Source organism: Bufo gargarizans, chromosome 9 (assembly GCF_014858855.1).
Source record: "Bufo gargarizans isolate SCDJY-AF-19 chromosome 9, ASM1485885v1, whole genome shotgun sequence".
In the NCBI taxonomy this organism is placed as follows: domain Eukaryota; kingdom Metazoa; phylum Chordata; class Amphibia; order Anura; family Bufonidae; genus Bufo; species Bufo gargarizans.
In genome coordinates, this window is record NC_058088.1 from 158440990 (window position 1) to 158463801 (window position 22812).

General features: G+C 46.3%; 1 protein-coding gene across 1 annotated transcript in view; it reads left to right on the forward strand.

Annotated features, from left to right (window-relative positions):
• Positions 1 to 22812, forward strand: part of LOC122919826 (protein crumbs homolog 2-like) — a 95861-nt gene that overhangs the window by 34378 nt on the left and 38671 nt on the right. The window contains exons 3-6 of the mRNA XM_044269017.1: positions 16345 to 16540; positions 16631 to 16770; positions 18911 to 19093; positions 21749 to 21862. Coding sequence (XP_044124952.1) covers positions 16345 to 16540; positions 16631 to 16770; positions 18911 to 19093; positions 21749 to 21862 — 633 coding nt within the window. The remainder of the gene's footprint in view (positions 1 to 16344; positions 16541 to 16630; positions 16771 to 18910; positions 19094 to 21748; positions 21863 to 22812) is intronic.

A 22812-nucleotide genomic window follows, 5' to 3' on the forward strand; every position in this document is an offset into this window, starting at 1 on the left:
TCTTCATACATGCTGTTCATAGAGCGGTGCATATTCCATATACACTATCTCATTATTATACACGGGGAGTATACACTTATTATACACTGGGACATGCATGCGGTGTAATCCAGTCCTTTGTTTCCCACCTCCCTGCACTGCCCCCCACCAGCCCCAGACCACGGCCTCGTACTATCAGTGATGGCAGCCATACTGTGGGGTGGGGGGGACATGAGGTGCACAGCTAAAAAAATCTGCTGTCCAGGGTTTGTAACATCTCTGTCTGGAAGTTGAAAGGAGACCCCCCCCTCCCCCGACCCCCACAAAACCTGTACAAAACTAATCTAATCCTATTAGGCCGGCAGATGGAACGGCGGCGGGTGTACAACATCTACACTGAGGCTCAGGTACTGAATGATGCCCTGATGCAGGAGCGCCACCATCCCAGCAGCAAAGAGACTGTGGTAATTTGGAGAGAACACAGGGGGAGATTTATCAAACTGGTGTAAAGTAGAACTGGCTTAGTTGCCCATAGCAACCAATCAGATTCCACCTTTCATTTTTCAGAGCTTCTTTGGAAAATTAGAGGTGGAATCTGATTGGTTGCAAGGGGCAACTAGGCCAGTTCTACTTTACACCAGTTTTGGGAATGGCTATTCATCCATTTTACTAATATAATCATTTACAGACAGGAACCAGGGTGGCCAACTGTCCAGAAATTTCTGGACAGTCCGTAGAAATAGGTGACTTTTTTTTCTTGTGTCTGTAAGGAAGAGAGATTATTTACATGGGACTGGAGGGAGAGGACTGTGTTATTTACATGGGACTGTATCATATAGCAGACTGGTGGGAGAGGACTGGTGTTATATACATGGGAGTGAAAAAGAAATCCTCCAGTTCTCTATAATATCCAGTGCCATGTAAAAAACACCAGTCATCTCCCTCCAATCTTCTATAACATACAGTCCTATGTAACTAACACCCCTCCCCTCCCTTTGGCCCCTCTAACATACAGTCCTAGTTAAATAACATATTTCCCTCCCACTAAGCAGAGAGGAGGTATAATGGGGAGAACCACATCTCCCAGCATTTCTCTGACACTTACATTCATACCATGGCATCACAGGTCTCCACTGCTGAGCGGCCTCTTTCTGCACTGGTCACATGATGGTGACTTCATCACAGGTCCTACCACAGTGTTGAAAGGATCACATGACTATGATGTCATCACAGGTCCTTCAGCTATGGAGTATAGGCAGAACAGGCAGCAGATTCACAGTAAGTGCTAATCAGAGAGGCTGCGGCAGGCAGAGCATTGTGTGGCACAGTGGGAAGAGTGCAACATGAACCAGTGCAAGGGAGCAGAGTGTGGAGCACATGTTTAGACAAGTAAGGCCTCAGAAGTGTCTGGCCAGATTCTCCCCACAGAGAAGCACAGAGAAAGGCCAGCCTTGGAGAGAGAGAGATCGAGCACCAGGAGGGTCACTCACCCACTAGCAGGAACATTTTGGGCAAAGGGGGGTCGGGTCACTTTTCGTTTTTTTTCAGGGCCATTTTACATTCCCAGTCTTCCCACTCTGTATGAGCAGTCACACACTATTGCCTGTACCATACAGATTTAGGGCTCATGCACACGACCGTTGGTGTCCCGTGCCCGTGCTGTGGATTGCGGTCTGCAATGCACGGGCACCTTCCGTGGGGCAGGCGCATGGGGATCGCAGACCCCTTCTCTTGAATGGGTCTGCGATCCCTCCATTCTGCAAAAAAAGATAGAACTTGCTCTATCTTTTTGCGGAGGCTTCCGTGCTTCCGTTCTGCATCTCCGGATTTGCGGACCCATTGAAATGAATGGGTCCGCATCCGTGATGCGGAATGACAACGGAGCCGTGCCCTTGTATTGTGGATCCGCAAATGCAGTCCGCAATACTGGCACGGGACACCAACAGTCGTGTGCATGAGCCCTTGGGCTACATGCACACGACCGTATGTGTTTTGCGGTCCACAAAAAAAAAACGGATGACATCAGTATGCCATCCCTTTTTTTTTTTGCGGATCCATTGTAACAATGTCTAAAACGAACAAGAATAGGACATGTATTTTTTTTTTCCGGGGCTACGGAACGGACATACGCATTTTTTGCGAACCCATTGAAATGAATGGGTCTGCATCCTATCCACAAAAAAAACTGAATGGGCACGGAAATAAACAACGTTTGTGTGCATGTAGCCTTATGGACCAGAGTGACCAATGTGTCTTTGCCAAAAATCTGTATAAAAAAGTGGCACAATTTGGCACATCTAGGGTTTCTGCACTTTTTTTCCCAACACGCTTGTCAAGGGGCTGGGCCTAAGATGCGCCAAAATTTACATGGTGTTTTTGCATGGCGTTTTTCTTACTAATGCTTTTTTCCTATACAACTGTAAAGAGGAATTGACATTACAGGGGGTTCATATTTTCCCAGGAAAAAAAGAAAAGGATAGGGATACAAAAAACACCTTTAAAAAAAAAACACCAGGTCCTGAAGCACACTGGGGCACATTTACTAAAGTGTCTGTGCAGGAGTGCACCACCAATGAGGCAATCGCCTCAGGCAGCACCAGGTAGGGGCAAGAGGGAGGCAGCAGAACGGCCATGGGGAATGAGCGCTTTCATTGTGTCAAAGGGGTTAGGTTAAGAAATTGGCGTTTGGGGGGGGATCACAGTGTCAGTTTTCGCCTGCACCCCTGTGTCTGCGCCTGGTTTTCAGTCGAAAAAATGCTGTTTTAGGCTACATGCACACTAACGTATTTTGTGTCCGTTCCGTTTTTTTTGCTGATAGGATGCGGACCCATTCATTTCAATGGGTCCGCAGAAAATGCTGACAGCACACCGTATACTGTCCGCATCTGTATGTCCGTTCCGTGGCCCCGCAAAAAAAATAGAGCATGTCCTATTCTTGTCCGTTTTGCGGACAAGGATAGGCATTATTACAATGGATCACCAAAAAAAAAACGGATGCCATACGGACGTCATCCTTTTTTTTTTTTTTTTTTGCGGACCGCAAACCACATACGTTCGTTTACATGTAGTCTTAGACAGTATCATTTTATTACTCGCATTTACTACTGAAATTGCACCTGTTTTGGAGGATTTTGAACCTCGTTTGACTATTTTAAAGTTTTAGACTGATTCCGGAGTTGTCTAATTTTGCCACTTTTTGTTGATCTACTGATGTAGGTGCGCCTTATTTATGACTGAATAGGTGCAAAATCTCAAATTTTTACTGCACTCCAGAGCTGATTTATTTTTATTTTTTACAGTTTTTTTGAGTGGTACTTTTAATGCAAATAAGTTGCACTTTTCCTGGAGACATGTGACTTTTCTCTGCACAGATGCAACTTTTTTCACATGCAAATATATTAGACCAGTCTAAGTGAATATGAACCTGTCTGACTGAAAAAGAACCAGCAGAGGTCGGAGTAATAACAATACGCCTAGTCTAATTCATCAACAGCTGTGCGACTTTTAGTAAATAGTAGGGACCAGAAAGACAGCAGAATGAAATACACCTGTCTCATTTTATGCCTAAAAACAGGGGAGCTTGATAAAATGTGCCAAAAAGCCCCATGGCTACACAGGTCATGTGACAGCTGTCGCGGCTAGGATCGGCAAAATATGGCTACCGGTCATGAGCATCCTGCAATTTCCGCAGGCCCCATTGTCACAATGCCTATTCAGGACAGACATGGGGCCGCACACAGTGTACTGTCTGCATTCTTTGCGGCCCCATTAAAATGAGTGGGTCGTGTCCATGAGGCCTAAACTTCATAATAATATGATCTCTGAGAGATAGGATCACACTATGAGATATCAGATGATGTGCAATATGAAACTGCATTCATTCATACTATTTCATGTGACCTTGTATAAGGTAACATTAGTGGCAATAACACTTTACTTTCTACTGCCGGGGCCAGCTTCAGGGTTATGTGGGCCCTTGGGTGATAGTCCCCCTTGTGACATTTTGCACGTCGCAAGCGGCAATGAAACTGCATGTATTAATAATAATAATACTTACCTCCATGCTTCCGGCAGCAATGTGATGCAGGTCTCTTCTGTACGCTGCCCGGCTGAGGTGGCACAACATGATGACGTCATCGCGTTGCTTGCACCGGCCTCTGATAGGCTTCAGGCCTAGTGACTGCAGCTTATCAGAGGGACAGGGAAGGGAGACGCCTCTGCCTGCCCCGCTGCAGCATCCAACTGTACCGCTGTCCTGAGGATGAGTGTAGAGAGATGAGCGCTTCCAAAAGTCTTCCCACGGCCCTGTTGCCGCCGCCCCCCACTTATCTCCAGGGCTTCACCTCGCCTAATTGGCAGTGCACCTCTGGGGCCCCCCCAGGAGAGGTGGGCCCCAACTCTTGCCAGGGTATGCCAGGTGCTGATGCCGGCCCTGTCTACTGCGATCACAAAGTGTAATGATCACCGTACAATATGTTGTTGCATCCTTGGCCTTGACCATATCGGCTTTTTTAAGCTGTTTATTCACAAATTTAATTTGCCCTATTTGACTTGAGTGGTTTTCTTAGGCCCCTGTCACATGTCCGTGAATAACGGGCGTGTGGTGTCTGGACCGTTCAGTATCTGTTGACTTTAATGTGCGTATTCACAGTTCAGTTGTTTTTCAAGACCGTGGTGGCATCACAGAAGAATGCCCTATTTTTGTCAATGATTATGGATCCCTCATGCACATTATAGTCTATGGGTCTGTGAACCACAGACACAACATGGCTGCCATATGTGCTTTTCATAGACCATTAGGATAGCGCTGGTATAACAGGTGACCACTTTGCTCTCCAAAAAAGCATTGGCATCTAGGATTTTGACCTGCTAACAGACTTCTGCACAAGGGTGTATTTAGACGTTGCGATTAAAACCATATGAAAAAAGCATGCATTTTTTACAGGTCAAAAGTATCTGCAGTACCCCATACCATGGTACTGGCAAACTGTTCCTGTTATTTCATGTTATCTCATCTGTTAATGCTTTGTAATATAACCAGTATAGGTTTTGTATGGATCAGTCAGGGTTAACCATCCTGACTCAGCCTCTGCAGGAAGTTAGGTATAGACAGATCCTCCCCTAGGTCAGTTAGTTGTGACTTAAAGGGGTATTCCAGTTGGTTAAAGTTATCCCCTATTCACAGAAACGCGCTGTAAAACGCTCAGGTGTGAACTTAGGGTTAGGCCTCTTTCACACGGGCGTCCCGGATTTGCTCCAGATGCGTCGCGTGTGCATTGCGGGAGACCCACGCAAGTGCGCACGCAATTTCAGTCCGTTTTGATTGTGTTGTGGTGTTCAGTTTTGATGACGTAATCGCTTTCACCACGTGGTGAGCGCGGTGACGTCAGCGCAGGTCCTGCTGAATGAAGATGGAAGGATCTTCTATCTTCATTCAGCAGGACCTGCGCGGACATCACCGCGCTCACCACGTAGTGAGTGCGATTATGTCATCAAAGGTCCTTTTGCAGGTCCTGAAAGAAGACTATGCTGGCTGTGCGAACAAGAGGATGAGGTGAGTTATTTATTTATTTTTTTAACGCCTCAATCGACATTTCAGTAAGCATTTTGTATTAAGAATGCTATTATTTTCCATTATGACCATGTTATAAGGGAAAATAATAAAACCTACAGAACACCGAACCCAAACCCGAACTTCAGTGAAGCAGTCCAGGTTCGGGTCTGGGTACCACATTCAGTTTTTTTATCACGTGCGTGCAAAACGCATTGCACCCGCGCGATAAAAACGGAACAATGCAACGCAATCGCAGTCAAAACTGACTGAAATTGCGTGCGCACACGCGACGCATCCGGAGCAAATCCGGGACGCCCATGTGAAAGAGACCTTACTCACTTATCTAAAGGACTTTCCTTTCTATGGGTGGGCGGCAGCTCATTAAGCACCTACATCTCCCAGGAAGCATTTCAATGAGCTCTTGTTAACCCCTTCCTCCCCTGCATACATATTAGTCCCTCGTATCTAGCCCCAGAGATACATATGGTATGTCATGCCCTCACGATTTCCTTCTCCGCTGTCTAGAGAGAGAGCTATATACTTCTGTGAAATTAGGGAACGAATGAAAGGTGTCGGGACGCTTCACCTGCATCATTGTGAGATCACTTTGACGGGTAGGGTGGTCAGACAGTCTGATTTACTGGTTCTGTATTCTCCAACTGGCACAAGGCCCAGACGGACGATTGGGTGCCTCTTTTCTGTGGCAAATTGTGGATTCATTGTAACAATGCCTAAAACGGACAAGAATAGGACATGTTCTATTTTTTTTTTTGCGGGGCTACGGAATGGTCATACTGATGCGGACCCATTGAAATGAATGAATCCGCATCCTATCCGCAAAAAAAGCCGAACGGACATGGAAACAAAATAAGTTTGTGTGCATGTAGCCTAAGGCCTCCTGCACACGACAGTATTTTTTCACGGTCCGCAAAAACGGGGTTCGTAGGTCCGTGATCCGTGACCGTTTTTTCGTCCGTGGGTCTTCCTTGATTTTTGGAGGATCCACGGACATGAAAAAAAAGTCGTTTTGGTGTCCGCCTGGCCGTGCGGAGCCAAACGGATCCGTCCTGAATTACAATGCAAGTCAATAGGGGCGGATCCGTTTGACGTTGACACAATATGGTGCAATTGCAAACGGATCCGTCCCCCATTGACTTTTAATGTAAAGTCAGGAGTCGCTTTATACCATCGGATCGGAGTTTTCTCCAATCCGATGGTATATTTTAACTTGAAGCATCCCCATCACCATGGGAACGCCTCTGTTAGAATATACTGTTGGATATGAGTTACATCGTGAAACTCAGATCCGACAGTATATTCTAACACAGAGGCGTCCCCATGGTGATGGGGACGCTCAGGTTAGAATATACTAAAAAACTGTGTACATGACTGCCCCCTGCTGCCTGGCAGGTGCTGCCAGGCAGCAGGGGGCAGACCCCCCTCCCCCCCCTGTTTTTAACTCATTGGTGGCCAGTGCGGCCGCCCCCTCCCCCCCTGTAGTTAACTTGTTGGTGGCCAGTGGGCCCCCCCCCCCTCCCTCCCCTGTAGTTAACTTGTTGGTGGCCAGTGGGCCCTTCCCCCTCCCTCCCCCTCCTAATTAAAATCCCCCCCCCCAATCATTGGTGGCAGTGGAGAGTACCGATCGAAGTCCCAGTTTAATCGCTGGGGCTCCAATCGGTAACCATGGCAACCGGGACGCTACTGCAGTCCCGGTTGCCATGGTTACTTAGCAATTTGTAGAAGCATCATACTTACCTGCGAGCAGCGATGTCTGTCTGTGTCCGGCCGGGAGCTCCTCCTACTGGTAAGTGACAGATCATTAAGCAATGCGCCGCACAGACCTGTCACTTACCAGTAGGAGGAGCTCCCGGCCGGTCACAGACATCGCAGCTCGCAGGTAAGTATGATGCTTCTACAAATTGCTAAGTAACCATGGCAACCGGGACTGCAGTACTGTCCCGGTTGCCATGGTTACCGATCGGAGCCCCAGCGATTAAACTGGGACTCCGATCGGTACTCTCCACTGTACCAATGATAGGGGGGGAGATTTTAATTAGGAGGGGAAGGGAGGGGAGAGGACCCACTGGCCACCAACGAGTTAACTACAGGGGAGGGAGCGGGGAGGGCCCACTGGCCACCAATGAGTTAACTACAGGGGAGGGAGGGGGGGGCTGGCCACCAACGAGTTAACTACAGGGGAGGGAGGGGGGGGCCCACTTTCTACCAACGAGTTAACTACAGGGGAGGGGGGGGGGGGGCTGGCTACCAACGAGTTAACTACAGGAGAGGAAGGGGGGGGGGGGGCGGCCGCACTGGCCACCAATGTGTTAACTACAGGGGGGGAGGGGGGGTCTGCCCCCTGCTGCCTGGCAGCACCTACCAGGCAGCAGGGGGCAGTCATGTACACATTTCTTTTAGTATATTCTAACCTGAAGCGTCACCATCACTATGGGAACGCCTCTGTGTTAGAATATACTGTCGGATCTGAGTTTTCACCAAGTGAAAACTCAGCTCTGAAAAAGCTTTTATGCAGACGGATCTTCGGATCCGTCCATATGAAAGTAACCTACGGCCACGGATTACGGACACGGATGCCAATCTTGTGTGCATCCGTGTTCTTTCACGGACCCATTGACTTGAATGGGTCCGTGAACCGTTGTCCGTCAAAAAAATAGGACAGGTCTTATTTTTTTGACGGACAGGATACACGGATCACGGTCTCGGCTGCAAAACTGTGCATTTTCAGATTTTTCCAAGGACCCATTGAAAGTCAATGGTCCGCGAAAAAAAAATGAAAACGGCACAACGGCCACGGATGCACACAACGGTCGTGTGCATGAGGCCTTAGGGTGATAGAAGCACTTTGGGCCCGCGCAGCTCACCTTCTCGTTTTTTTTTTTTTCCTGCCGTTACTGGTAGACGGAGCGTGGCTTGGTGGAGATGGGGGCGTGCACGTAGCAGGGACACAGGCCGGAAGAGGCCTGCATCGCATCACTGCTGATGAAGGTAAGTATTAGTGGGTTGTTGTTGTTTTTTTTTGGGGGGGGGGGCTGGGCTAGCACCATGGGGGCATCTGGCATTTCTTGCATTTTGGGGGGGGGAGCACTATGGGCCATTTCTTACTGGCATATTATGGGGGGGGGCACCATGGGGGAGAGGAGCACTATGGGGGCTCTAAAGGGGCTTTTTTTTATTGGCACATTATGGGGGGCACTATAGGAGAGAGCGGCACTATGGGGCATCTGGTGGCACTATAGTGGCATTATTTGGGGGCACTATGGGGAAGTGGGGGCTCTAAAGGGGCCTTTTTTCTTATTGGCACTTTATGGGGGGCACTATGGCATCTGGTGGCACTAAGGGGGCATTTTTTTACTGGCACATTATGGGAGGCACTATTGGGGAGAGCAGCACTATGGGGCATTATTTGGGGGCGCTATGGGGGAGTGGAGCACTATTGGGGCATCTGGTGGCACTAAGAAGGGGCATTTTTACTGGCACATTATGGAGGAGAAGAGCACTATAGAGGCATCTGCTGGGGGCACTAAGAAGGGGCATTTCTTTACTGGCATATTATGGGGGACACTGGGGAAGGGGGAGAGGAGCACTATGAGGGCATTTACTGGGGCACTATATAGGGGTATTTTATACTGGCATACATTATGGGGACATTAGCTCAACTGCAGGCACTAAGCGGGGGTATTTTATGTACTGTCATATTATAAGGAGAATTATTACTACTAGGGGGTATTATGGGGCGCTTTACTACTACTGGGGGGCTATGAGGAACATGATTACTAGTATGGGCACTATAGGGGCATTATTACTACTAAGTGTGCCCTGGCAGAGAATTATTTCTATTGGTGGGATTTTGGGGAGCACTGTTACTTTGGGGGGCACCCTGGCACAGTATTAGTTTAGTACAATTATTTTTGGGGGACATATCTTTATACTATTAGTGTCTGGGCACAGTTATTTTTTAGAGCACTGTGTGCCAATAATTGTTGAAGGGGCACTATCTGTGTGGTAGTAGTATTTCCAGGCAGACTGTTTCTGCAGTATAGTATTGGGGGCACTATCTGTGTGGTAGTAGTATTTCCAGGGGGACTGTTTCTGCAGTATAGTATTGGGGGCACTATCTGTGTGGTAGTAGTATTTCCAGGGGGACTGTTTCTGCAGTATAGTATTAGGGGTAGCAGAAAAGGATGTTCAGAAGATGTGAAGAGGATGGAAATGTGGGAAACTAATGTATGTCAATCTCTGCGGAGATGGGAGATGGCTGAAAAATCATCATGGCAGTCTGGTCTGAATGGAGAAGATGAGGAAAGAGAACGTCTACAACAAAGGTGACATCACTGGATGTATGAGGTGCTATGTAGGAGAGGAGATGCTCTGGCTCCTCCCCCTGCCATTTGCAGAAGGAGGAGTCAGAGCTGGGTGAGGACCGCCAAAGGGGGCAGCAGGCCACGGGCGGGTGGCAGATGGTGGGGGAACCACAAGCCTTGAGCAGGATCTGGGGAGGGAGGAGAGCGGAGGAGCTTCCTGGCTGTAGCCGGCTGTCTATTGTATAATGTGAAGCAGTGCAGCCAGGACAGACCACCCTCTCCATATGATGTGTAGAGACAGGCCTCAACTATAGAATGTCAGCTGTACAGTGTTTGTTGGGAGTGGCCTATTATATGTAGGAGGGGCTTTTAATAATGGGCGGGACAAAAAAATGTGCGGAGCGCTGCATTTTCCCACTCCTACAGAGCTTTTAGAAATGGCCAGGCAAAAGAATCAGCGCAACACACTACGCAATGGGACGAGACTAATTAGTCTCGTCCGATTGGGCTTCATTTTTAAATATTAATGGGGGCTTTGAAAAATGGGTGGGCAAAAGAATTGGCACATCGCGCTACACATGCAACATTTTTTGCCTTCAGACCCCCCCCCCCAGACAAAATTCCTGAGTTCTCCCCTGTTCATCACGTCCATTATAGTCTATGAGTCTGTGAAAACCACGCCTGCAACATGGATGCCATTTATGTTGCATCCGTGTTTCACAGATCAATAGGAAGAGATGCTTTGAAAAAAAAATTCAGCTGTTCAGTGTCAGTGAAACACGGACAGCAAAAAAAGGACTCGCGGACCCAACACAGATCCTTCACGGACAGCTTTGCGGATGCATTACTGACCACCTGCTCGCGGATTTGAGGCTTTAGCACAGACTTAATGGTCCAGCGGCAGAAACCACCAATTAACCCAGGTTTATAACCCCTGCCACGCTCATCATCCTGGGAGCGCAGCATCTGCTGGAGATTGCCGCCCCCTGACCTCTTATAGTCTTGGATTTACTCTATTGTGTGGTTTCCTCTTGGTTCAGGTCACAGAGCAAATAAAATTAACTGGTCAGTTAAGTCATTCACAGCAGGCGTAATGCAAATGGTCGCAGAAGCTGCTCCTGTCAAGGTCTATAGAGATCACAAGTAGTGACTTCAATGCTGAAGAAGCTGAGCGAAGTCCGGGACAGCCGTGTGGGCCCAATATTCTGGGTCTGGTGTCAGACCCATCTTTTCTTGGGACAAGCAAAAAGGCAATAGTTCAAATTAGGTTATAGATAAAACATGAAAATTGTTCATCTAAAATAAGGTAAAAATACCTTATACCAACATAATAGTGCCATATACAGTTGGTAAACCTCCCCATATATTGCCTAAAAGATTCAGCGGGTCATTTATTGAGACTGGCGTTTTAGATCCACCTGCGCTGGCGGAGGATCCGCCGAAGTTATAAAGCGCCGGCCTCTCCATAACTTTGCATATTCATTGCCGATCTAAATGTAAGACTGCTTTCTTACTGTCTTAAATTTAGACCATTTTCTTTGCCTGAAACAGGCGTAGAAAATGATAAATGAGAAGTGCCATTCCCCGCCCTCTCCGCGCCCACTTTTTTAGACCTGGCGTGAAAAAGTTGCAGATTTCGGCACAAATAAACTTTGCACCGCAATCTGCAAGAGATATACGCCAAACAGTAGTGTATATCTGTTAGTAAATGACCCCCTCAGTGCTTAGAGGACCTGTCACCTCTCCTGATAGTCTGTTGTAGTGACCACATGCTTTCCTCATGTAATAACAATTCTGGAGCATCTATATTGTACCATTCCTGTATTATTCCTGCTAGAAGTTTAAACATCCAGGGACATCTCCTGTCATGTAGACCTTCTCTTTCCTCTTCTCCTCCATTAGACCGCCATGACAAATTCTTTCAGCCACATCTCGTCTCTACAGAGTTTGTAACACAGACAAGTTGGATTTCTCAATTTTTCCATCAACCTCCCCATCCTGGTGTCCCCACAGTGTGAACCTCCTGCCTCCCCCAATACCTGTGCCCGTTGTGCCCCCCAATGCCCCAGGTACTATACTGCTGAAAAAATAGTGACCCTGATGGACCTAATTGGAGTCATTTATCAAACTGGTGTAAAGTAGAACTGGATTTCCAAAAGAGCTGTCAAATATGAAAGGTGGAATCTGATTGGCTGCTCTGGGCAACAAATCCAGTTCTACTTTACACCAGTTTGATAAATGACCCCAAATGTTCCTATAGTGTCCACAGCAGCTATAATGTCCTCTAGAGTGCCCCCAGTAATAATAAGACCCTATACTGTGCTCCAGGTAATAATCCCTCTATAGTGTCCCCAGAAATAATAGATTGGCCCCTACAGTGCCTCCCCAATAGAAACCCAGTATTTTCCCCCACTCTGCCCCCCACACAGTAGTGTCCTGAATACAGTAGTTGAATGGAAATTCCCAGCAGACGTGACTTGATGCTCATAGAATTTTTATTATCATATATCAATATGTCCCATCATCTAGGATGACTCGTTTCGGCTAGACTGCCTTTTTCAACAAGTAGATGTACATTGTGAGTAGCAGGTATATACACACACACATCAATGATTGAGGATAGGGAACCTCCGAGTGACGTCAATGCCCATAAGGGGCAGTACATTCATAGTAACAGAGAATCGATCAATCAGAAAGACGGCACAGGTGTTAGAACACATATTAATGATTATAATAGATAGTAGATGGTAAATACCAGCATAGCAGAGAAAATTCTTCATTAGGTGGTAGATGTCTAGAAAACAATGATACATCAATTACTATTTGATGGTAAACAGAAAGTGAACAGAACCAGAACTCAAATGTGCATAATTTCATAATCTCTGTTGAGACCCCTTGGATGTAGGGTATCCAGGGTATGGATCCAGTAGGCCTCCCGACGCAATCGAAGTTTTTTTATGTCACCTCCCCGCCTGGGTCTAATGACCCGCTCTATAACCTGAAACTTCAATTGAGCAATTGTATGGTTATGTTTCTCAAAATGGGAAGGGATGGGTAAAAGTAAATTCTTGGTCCTAATAGTTGATTTATGCTTGCCAATGCGATCTCTAATGCTCTGCATTGTTTCCCCAATATATAGCAACCCACATGGACATTTTATCAAATATATGACATTGGCTGATTCGCACGTGAAAAAGCCATCCACTGGGTATGTACGTCCAGTATGTGGGTGATATATATTGGGCCCTTTGATTATGTTAGAGCACTGGAAGCAATGCAGACACGGAAAAGTACCCTTCCACTGTGTGGCCAGTACACTCTGTTTGAGGGTACCACGAGTACTCCCAATATCCGCACGTACTAGTTTGTCCCTGTAATTATTATTTTTTTTTTATTACAAATAAGGGGCGGATTTTTGAATTCATCAATTTAGCGTGTGCTGGCCGACTTATCTCAATACAGTAGTGTCCCCCACGCTGCCCCCATACAGAAGTGTCACCCACACAGTAATTTCCCCCACACAGTAGTGTCCCCCACATTGCCATCCCTCCCATAATAAATTGCCCCCCCCCACTGTGCCACACAGCATCCCACCATATTCCCCCCCACATCCTCCTGTGTGCACCCCCCCCTCATGTCCCCCAAAGTTGCCACATTATAATATAAAATAAAAGTTTGCCCCCACACGTCCTCTGTCCTGTGTGCACCCCGGCCCCCTCATGTCCCCCAAAGTTGGCACATAAAAGAAAAAGAAAGAAAGAAACCCTAAAAGCTAAATACTTACCTGCGCTTGCTTGCAGAGTCCTGGCACCTTGCTGCTGAGTCCCAGCACAGGTGCGCGCGATGACGTCATCACGCGCGCCTGCACCTGAAGCCTATGGCGGTGATCGGTGGCGGGGCAGGGAACTATGGGCTCCGCTCCCTGCCCCGCCGCAGTATGTGGGACTGGGTCGCGGGTGTCAGCGCTTCAGCAATGAGTGCTTCCATCTGTATTGATGAAAGCGCTCATTACCTCTGGGCCTGCTGGCACCCCCGCCAGAGCCGGCACCCGGGGCGCACCGCTTCCCCCCCGCCACTGTTGTCAGCAGCCTGCAGTAAAGGTACTCCTGGGTGTTACCAGTAGCAGGTGTGTCTGACTCTGTCCAATCAGTGCTGCTACTGTCGGACTGTGCAAGGCCACACCCCAACTGGTAACACCCAGCAGTACCTTTGCTGCAAGATGCTGATAATTCATTCATAAACTTCTAGAAGAAATAACAGAGGAATGGCACAACGTAATCATAAGAATAGACGCTCCAGAGCTGTTATTACATGGAGAATGAGCCATGTGTGGAGAGGTGACAAGTCCTCTTTAAACAACACACTGTTAACATAATACCGCCATATACTGGACAGATAACAGTACTCTGAAATATCCAGATGATATACTTCCATAAGATTCCCAAATAACACTGTAGACTGTTGAAATACTATCACTACATACAGATGTAGCATTTTTAACTTGGTATTTTCAGAGGGATGAGATGTGTTAAATGTCCGTTTAACATTGCTGCATCATGGTATGTAACATGTTAAAGAGGACCTGTCCCCTCTCCTGGCGTCTTTTTTTAGTACATACTTGCATTCCCCATGTAATGACAATTCTGGAACATCCATTTGTATGACTCTATGTTGTGTCATTCCTCTGTAATTCCTGATAAAATGTATGAATGTCCCAGCACAGTCTGCCACAGCAGCACTGGGGGGATAGTGACGCACCCCTAACTGGTAACACCCAAGTGGACCTTTTTTTTTTTTTTGTCTTTTTCAGACTGCTGGCAAATCAATTATAAACTTCTAGCATGTATAATAGAGGAATGGCACAGCATAGATGGAAAGAAGCTCCTGAATTGTTACTTCATGGGAAATGCAAGTAGTTACCAAAAGTTCATAAATCTAAATAAGTCTAAAACTTGATGCCACATTTTTCCGTAAAATGACAAATTTTGCTGTGTTTTACATCAAGGTCTAGTTAGTAAATTAGTTCCATGGTCTGCTGTCACATCACATAGAATTCATGATCCAGCAATTTCTCTGAAGCACAATTGATTATAGGTATTAGATTACGTGACCGGACGTTTCGGCCTGTCAAGGCCTTCTTCAGCGGTCTATTATCTTAATGCGGCTTCAGTGTAGCTCCGCCGCTGGAGCTACATTGAAGCCGCATTAAGATAATAGACCGCTGAAGAAGGAGATCCGGCAGGCTGTTCCGTCTCACAGGATTCGGAATCTACTTCACCGACAGATCTCCATTGTCCCCATACAAAGATTTTTGTCCAGCCAAAACCCGGTATTTATGCAGGAAATTGGTCGGATCACTGCCGGACGTTATTGCAGTCAATGGGGATACGACGGTGAAGTAGAGGATCCAACAGACAGAACGCATTTGCCGCAACTATGACCCCAGAATGGCAAAAAATGCAACCCTATTCATTTCTAAGCTAACACCACTGCACTATGATGCTTCGGCCTGACAGTTGTCGCATGAACAAGATCGCCATGTAGCCGAACCCTAAGATGGCTCCGTTATATTTCATTTTTATGGAGTGGAAAGCTAATCCCAGGTGTGAATGAGCCCCTAGAATCGTCCTGCTAGGGTAGTATAGACCTCGGACATTTGCTCCTTTGTAATACTAAACAGCTTATTTATGTACTAATCATATTTTTCATTGTAAAAAAAAAAGTGTATTTGAGAATTGCATATATTTCCGTGTACAAAAATAGGTCCAATGGGGAGAATTTACAGTTCAGGAACTGGGATTCTACAAAAAGGATTTTCTCTTACCCCTGCATCTTATTAGGAAGATAGGTAAAGTAGTTGTATGGTATTATACTGCCACCTGCTGTCAGAACATGGGAACAATCATAGTATTGCGGATAGTAACAATCACTTTTATAATCTAGAGCTAAAATATTTTATATTCAATATACATAGAAGGTATTGTAAGCTGATTTATAGCTTATTGACTTGCCATATAATGGTGTCCGTCATGATCTGTTGTGGGGTCCTTCACTGTTTTACGCTGGCAAATCTGCACTATTGCCTGGCGCAAACCTATGGGAACCCGGGGAACTTTGTTAGGGCTGGCTATCAGCAGCTGGGCTTCCATGGTGACCACTTCTGCAGAAGACCATTAACCTAGTTGATCAGTACATGTGCTTCCCATTTCAAGGAAAGGGTTAAAGGGATTGGCTTAATATACCCATTTTCCAATACCAAGGGGGTCTCCCATTCAGATCTCTTTACAGAGAGCACCAACAAAAAGCAGCTCTCTCTGAAGGACAGGTTCCTCTACAGATTACTGCAGATCACTGGGGATCTCATCAATGGGACAACCTGTGACCAACCTAAGGAACTCTTCTAATGAAAACATATTGTCCAAAGCAAAAAAAAAAAAAAAGCTTATAACAGATCATCTTGACTAATGAGATCATTCTTTGTGTCTGCAGGTGTCAACTGTGAGACTGAGATCGATGAGTGTCAGTCAGACCCCTGCCAGAATGGAGCCACATGCTTGGATCACATTGGCTTCTTCACCTGTGAATGCCCTGCGGGGTATGAAGGCCAGTTGTGCCAGCTAGACATTGATGAGTGCCAAAGCCAACCGTGTCAGAATGGAGGACTTTGCATCGACGCCATTAACAGGTTGTCTGCTCCAGACTTTTGTTGACCTGTATAATATAGGGGATGGTGTGTAGTAGGAGGCACGTTACTTACTTGGGTTTTGTGTTCCAGGTTCTATTGTAACTGCACGGACACTGGATTTGTAGGAGAGACCTGTGACATAGATATACTAGAGTGTGCCTCCGACCCGTGCATGAATAATGCCACATGCCAGGACAGAATCAAAGGCTACATTTGTCTCTGCTGGGCAGGTAAGTGCTAGTACAGTCACTTAGGGCTCATGCCCACAGACGTAAGGGCTCAGTGCCTGTGCCTCTGATCGCAAATAGCGGTCCACAATGCATTGGCAACGGCCATGTGCAGTCCGTGCTGCGGATGCAGACCCATTGACTTGAATAGGTCCGCGATCCGCAAACTGCAGGCAAAAAGATAGGACATGCGTTATCTAGGGATGAGCAAAGAAAGCTTTGGATCCTAGATCCGAAGTCGCTTCGCTCAAAACTTTGTTTAAAATCTGTACGGAGATCCGGCTCTGTACACCAGTAAAATGTACGGCCTCCGACAAGGCCAAGTCAGTTATTCCGGATGTCTCGCGAGACTTCTGTGAATAACTTTGGCATTTTATTTTAAAACCTGGATCCGAACTTGGCTTCGGTTCCGAGGTACCAGTCGGAACTGAAGTCGAGTTCAGATCCAAGATAAGACTCTTTTCTTTGGTGGTGTGGAGGCACGGACCCGAAAGCCCATGGAAGCGCTGTGTAGTGTTTCTGTGGGCTTCCGATCCATGCCTCCACTCCTCTAAAGATATGACATGTTCTAGTTTTTGCCATATCTTGAGAATCATAGACCCGTTCAAGTCCGCAATACGGGCACGGAGCCCTTGCATTCGTGGGCATGCGCCCTTACACTCAACTCCTGCACAGCATTGGCCAGAGAAGCTGTAGTCATTGGCTGGCATATCATACCAGCCAATGCATCTGTCCTAGGAGCCCATGGAGGGGGCAGGCCAAAATCAAGTAATCACATAAGGAGGTCACAGATCGGCGGGGTGGTGGCAATTGGACCCCATCAATCACATACAGATCTATCCTGAGGATTGGTCATTAGTATTAATGATTTTGGACTATTATCTACAGTAATACATGAGCAGTACAGCAGATAAGGAGTCCAGATCACTATCTGTTATTTTCCTACCGCCCTTGTTCCCCCACTGTCAGTGCTCAGCGCTGCACTGAAATACACAGTCTGGACTGCTCTGCTGTTCTAACATAGTGGAAAGGACTCGTGTGCATGCAGAGCAATCCTCACAATGTATTGCAATGCAGCTCTGAGCGCTGACAATGGCGGAATGGTGGGCAATAGGAAAATAAAAAATAGGGATCTGCAGCACCACTCATGTATTACTGTAGATAACAATCCAAAACCAGTGACAGATTGCCTTTTAATAGAGTGACCATATGTCCTCTTTTTCCTGGGTATGTCCTCTTTCTGGGACCTAAAAATATTGTCCGGCCAGGATTTATAAATGACCAAAAATGTCTGTACTTCTCAAGGAAGGGGGCGGGGGAGGAGGTTGGTGGGTGCCACCGGCCACCGGCATTATAATACACATGGACACATGGACACATTTAGTTGGGCACTTTCTTGGTGTACACACTAAATAGACCTTAAAAAAGTGATGTGAACAGAACCTTAGATTCTTTCTCAATTTCCTTCTAATAAAAATAAAAAACATACCGTATAAAGTACGACTGATATATATATATTTTTTGTAAGGGGGGCAAGCTGTGCTTTTTATTCCTGTTATTCCAGGTGTGTGTAAACGCTGCAAATGTGGTGTGGACCTACATGAATCTTTCTGCTCTGTACATTAACTCCCTTTCTATACTCTATCATGCTGTCCTACAACTCTTTCTTTCTTCCTGACAGGGGCAGATTGGCCATACTGGGAAATTTCCTGGTGGGCCGAGGCCCAGGTGGCCACCCAAGGCCTCCTCTGTGCCACTGGATGGGTCCATAATAAGCTATCAGTGGTAATTACCTCTGTGAGAATCAGGCACTCATGTACCTGGCCAGCGACATGACCTCCTGAATGTCCCACATGTCACCTCCTAAGCCCCTACTCCAGATCTTAATCAGAGACAACTGGAAGAGGAGGAGAGAAAATGGCCTCTATTGATGGCCAACTCGGAGGGACAGCTTATGGGGCAATATGTTGTGTGGCACTGTGGTATGTGGTGTACCCACCTACTTTTGTTGCCCGCCTCCTGTCAATTTAGACCCTCCTACAATTTGGGTCCACTTTTAGGTATTTTTTGGCCAGGGCTACTGTAGGTTCCCAATCCGCCACTGCTTCCTGACATTTCATATATTACATTTCTCTTTGTGCAGGATATACTGGATATCACTGTGAGTTGGACATTGATGAATGTGCTGACCGTCCATGCCTACATGACTCCCTTTGTATGGAACGGTCAAATGAAACCTTTTACGGATCACAACCAGAGTTCAGTATAGACTTCAGCTATGAGAGCGCTGCAGGATATGTGTGCAGGTGTCGGCCAGGATTCACAGGTAAGCAACGGCGCTTAAGGTCGGTGTCTACCAGTTAAATTTGTGTCATTAGTTCTATCTTAAAGGGGTTATCTAAGAATTTGATACTGATGGTCTATTCTTAGGATATCTGTCTCAAGTCTGTTACTGCAGATGGCACACAATTTAATTTTTAGAATGGTGGCTGTAATGTCCACTGAGGGGTACAGAGTTTTAGCGATATGACTGGCCAAGTTGTGTCCAGGCGTGAAGGGTGTCATAGCGTCGGTTACGCTGCCGCACACCACTTGTGTGGCGGTGCTTTTGTTAGTATACTACACATGCACCTTACCTGCTTCTGATGAGCATGACTGTAGACGCTCTATGGGAGTTGTAGTTTAGCTGGGATAGGTAGTTAGGTCTGTGTTAAGTTTGCAGCTTCTGGCTTGGTCACCATTACCCTGACCATTTACCCAGCGCAGTATTGAGTCTGCTGCTTCTTGGCTGGTCACCAGCACGCTGACCATTGAGCCAGCGCTTACTGGTCTATTTAGTCCCACTCTAGCTGGTCATACCTACAGCTAGGGACATTTAAGGATCAGTCCTTTCCAGACTCTTCATACTACCCACCTCCTTTTGTATCCCTTTCCTTAGTGACCACATAGCTTATTTGCTTTTTTGGTGTCTGTCCCTGAATTGTCCTCTGATATCCCATAATAACGACCTGGACATGCTGGGAGTTGTAGTTCTCTCTCCTCTTATACCTCATCCCTGTAAGGTCCTCTTGATATCACATAATAACAACTTGGAAATGCTGGGATTTATAGTCCTCTCCTCGTATACCTCCTCCCTGTAATGTCCTCTGATGCTGTGGTTAAGACTCAGTGTAGTGTGAGACAGTGAAGAGACTGGAAGGGAAAATAAAGCAGTCCTGGGGGATTTCCAGCCAGCAGAAAACAGCCAATACCAGCCTCTGACAGGAAGCAAATCTGCCATTTAGAAAAGGTGAATGACATAGATTGTGGAGATGAAGTTTGCCTAAGGCCTCATGCACACAACAGTTGTTTTTTGCGTCCGTCAAAAAAAAGGATGCGGCACCCGTTTTTTTTTTTTTTTTTTGAGTTTCAGTTTTTTCCCACAGATCCCTTGTAATAAATGCCTATCCTTGTCCGCAAATGTGAAAAAAGTAGGACATGGACTATTTTTTTTGCTGAAGGGAAACGCGGACATCAGACACGGAACACAAATGGATGAACTATCAGCATTTTTTTGCTGACCCATTGAAATAAATGGGTCCCCATCCTATCAGCAAAAAAAAAAACGGAACGGAGGCCGAGAAAAACAACGTGTGCATAAGGCCTAAGACTTAGGACTTCACAGCACACTTGTCTGGGAGAACTGAGGGCTCAAGCATGCTTTAAAGGCAGATTGGCCAACTGCAATAGGACTACACCCCTCAGCTGGGCATTTTATGGCTTTTTTTTCCCACAAAACAAATGTGTGGATGGAATTTGCTTTTAAAGAGGACCTTTCACTGACTATGACACTGTGAACTAAGAAAACAGACATGGAGAGCGGCGCCCGGGGATCTCACTGCACTTACTATTATCCCTGGGCGCCGCTCCGTTCTCCTGCTATGCCCTCCGGTATCTCCGGTCACAAAGTTATGGTAGGCGGAGTCTGCCCTTGTTCTTCTGTAGCACTGGCCAATCGCATTGCAGAGCTCACAGCCTGGAAGAAAGTAACCTCCCAGGCTGTGAGCTCTGCGCTGCGATTGGCCAGCGCTACAGCAGACCAAGGGCAGACTCCGCCAACCATAACTTAGTGACTGAAATCTCCGCCTACTATAACTTAGTGGCCGGAGATACCGGAGGGCATAGCAGGAGAACGGAGCGGCACCCAGGGATAATAGTAAGTGCAGTGAGATCCCCGGGCGCCGCTCTACATGTCTGTATACTTAGTTCACAGTGTCATAATCGGTGAAAGGTCCTCTTTAAACACACAAATGGTTCAACATTTCTTAAAAAATAAAAAAAATTATTCCAAAAAGACACCTAAACTGAAAAACAAATATCAGTAGCATGTATGTCCTGCATTTCATGTTTCCCATAGACCTTTACCTGACATCTCAAACAAAAAAACTGCAAGTGCAAAAAATGCCACAAAAAGGCAGTCCGACGAGCACTGCATCCTTCTCTCGGCTTACCAAGCACAGAGCCGTACATTGTATAGCGGCTGTGCTTGGTATCGCACTCAGACTCATTGAATTAAATGGAGCTGAGCTGCGATACCAAGTATAGCTGCTATACAATGTACGGCTCTGTGCTTGGTAAGCTGAGAGAAGTCCGCAATGCTCAGAGAAGTGCCGGTGCCTTCTCAAACAGCTGATCGGCGGGAGTCCCGGGTGCCCGATCAGATAATAGGATGGGTGATCAGAGGATAGGTCATCAGTATCAAAATCCTGGAAAAACCCTTTAATACTGGCATACCACAAGGCACCTCTTGGCTAATACCTCGTGTTGCTCACCAGACTTTCTTCTGTAGAACGGCTTCACATATGTTGACAGAAAATGGTCAGAATTGCATTGATTTTCTTACCTACTTACTGAACATAATTTATTCTGTAAAGTAATATAGAACAGTACTGTGGTAGACCAGTATGGACATGGCAGCTGACCACATGGACTTTATTTCTAGGGGAAAACTGTTCTGTGAATATTGATGAATGTAACTCGGCTCCGTGTCATAATGGTGGATCCTGTGTTGATCTGATCAATGGGTTCATCTGTCAGTGTGCTGCTGGATATACTGGTAAGTCAGACATTTATATGCTACTGAATTACATACTGTAGAGTAGAACTTTCTAATATACTGTGTCAAAATGCGTCCTTGATCTTGGGGACCATGGTTTACTTGAATGGGAAATACCTCTACAGTCAGGATGGTTCCTTATCACCTCCACCTCATGGACATTTTCATGATCTGTGACCAAATAAGGGCATGGGAAGGGATGGGGACATGTAAAAGTTGCTGATTGGTTACAGAAGACCAGGCCCATGAGGACTGGTGTGCTGACTTATGGGGGCACTGTGGCTGGAACAGCTGTACTAAACTCTGATTTCCTTATGGCAGGGTTTCTTAACTCTGGACCCACCTACCAGTCATGTTTTCAGGATTTCCTTAGTATTGAGCAGGTGATATAAAGAGTGTCAGGGCATCAGGACTTACCACAGGTATTCATTCTCTGGGATATTCTTAAATCCTGACCGGTAGGTGGGACTCGAGGACCGGAGTTGAGAAACCCTTCCTTATGGCTATGCTCTGGTTGTCAAATGTGTGGTGGGCACCATAGTATAGGTGATTATTTGTGGATGTTTCTACCCTTCTGGCACTGCTTTTTAGCCTATGTTACCGTATGGACATTGCATTTTGAAATACATCATACCTACAAAGTGATGCCAGCTTGCATGCAACTGTAGGGTGACTATTTCTAGGACCTCCAGAATAATGGCCTTCACTCCTTTCACTCAAGAGGTGGACTTTCATTGGAGATCGAGATTTCCAGCTGCTGAACTCTAATGCTGGACCACTGTTTTCACCATGGTGGCTCAAGTCACATTAGTCATTATTTTTATATATATCTATCAAATAATTTAAGTATAAGCTAATAAAATAAATGACCACAGACACATGTAAATTGCAATGTTTATTAAGGGTTTCATGAATAAATATTTCAATGCATTAGCATAATAAATGAACTA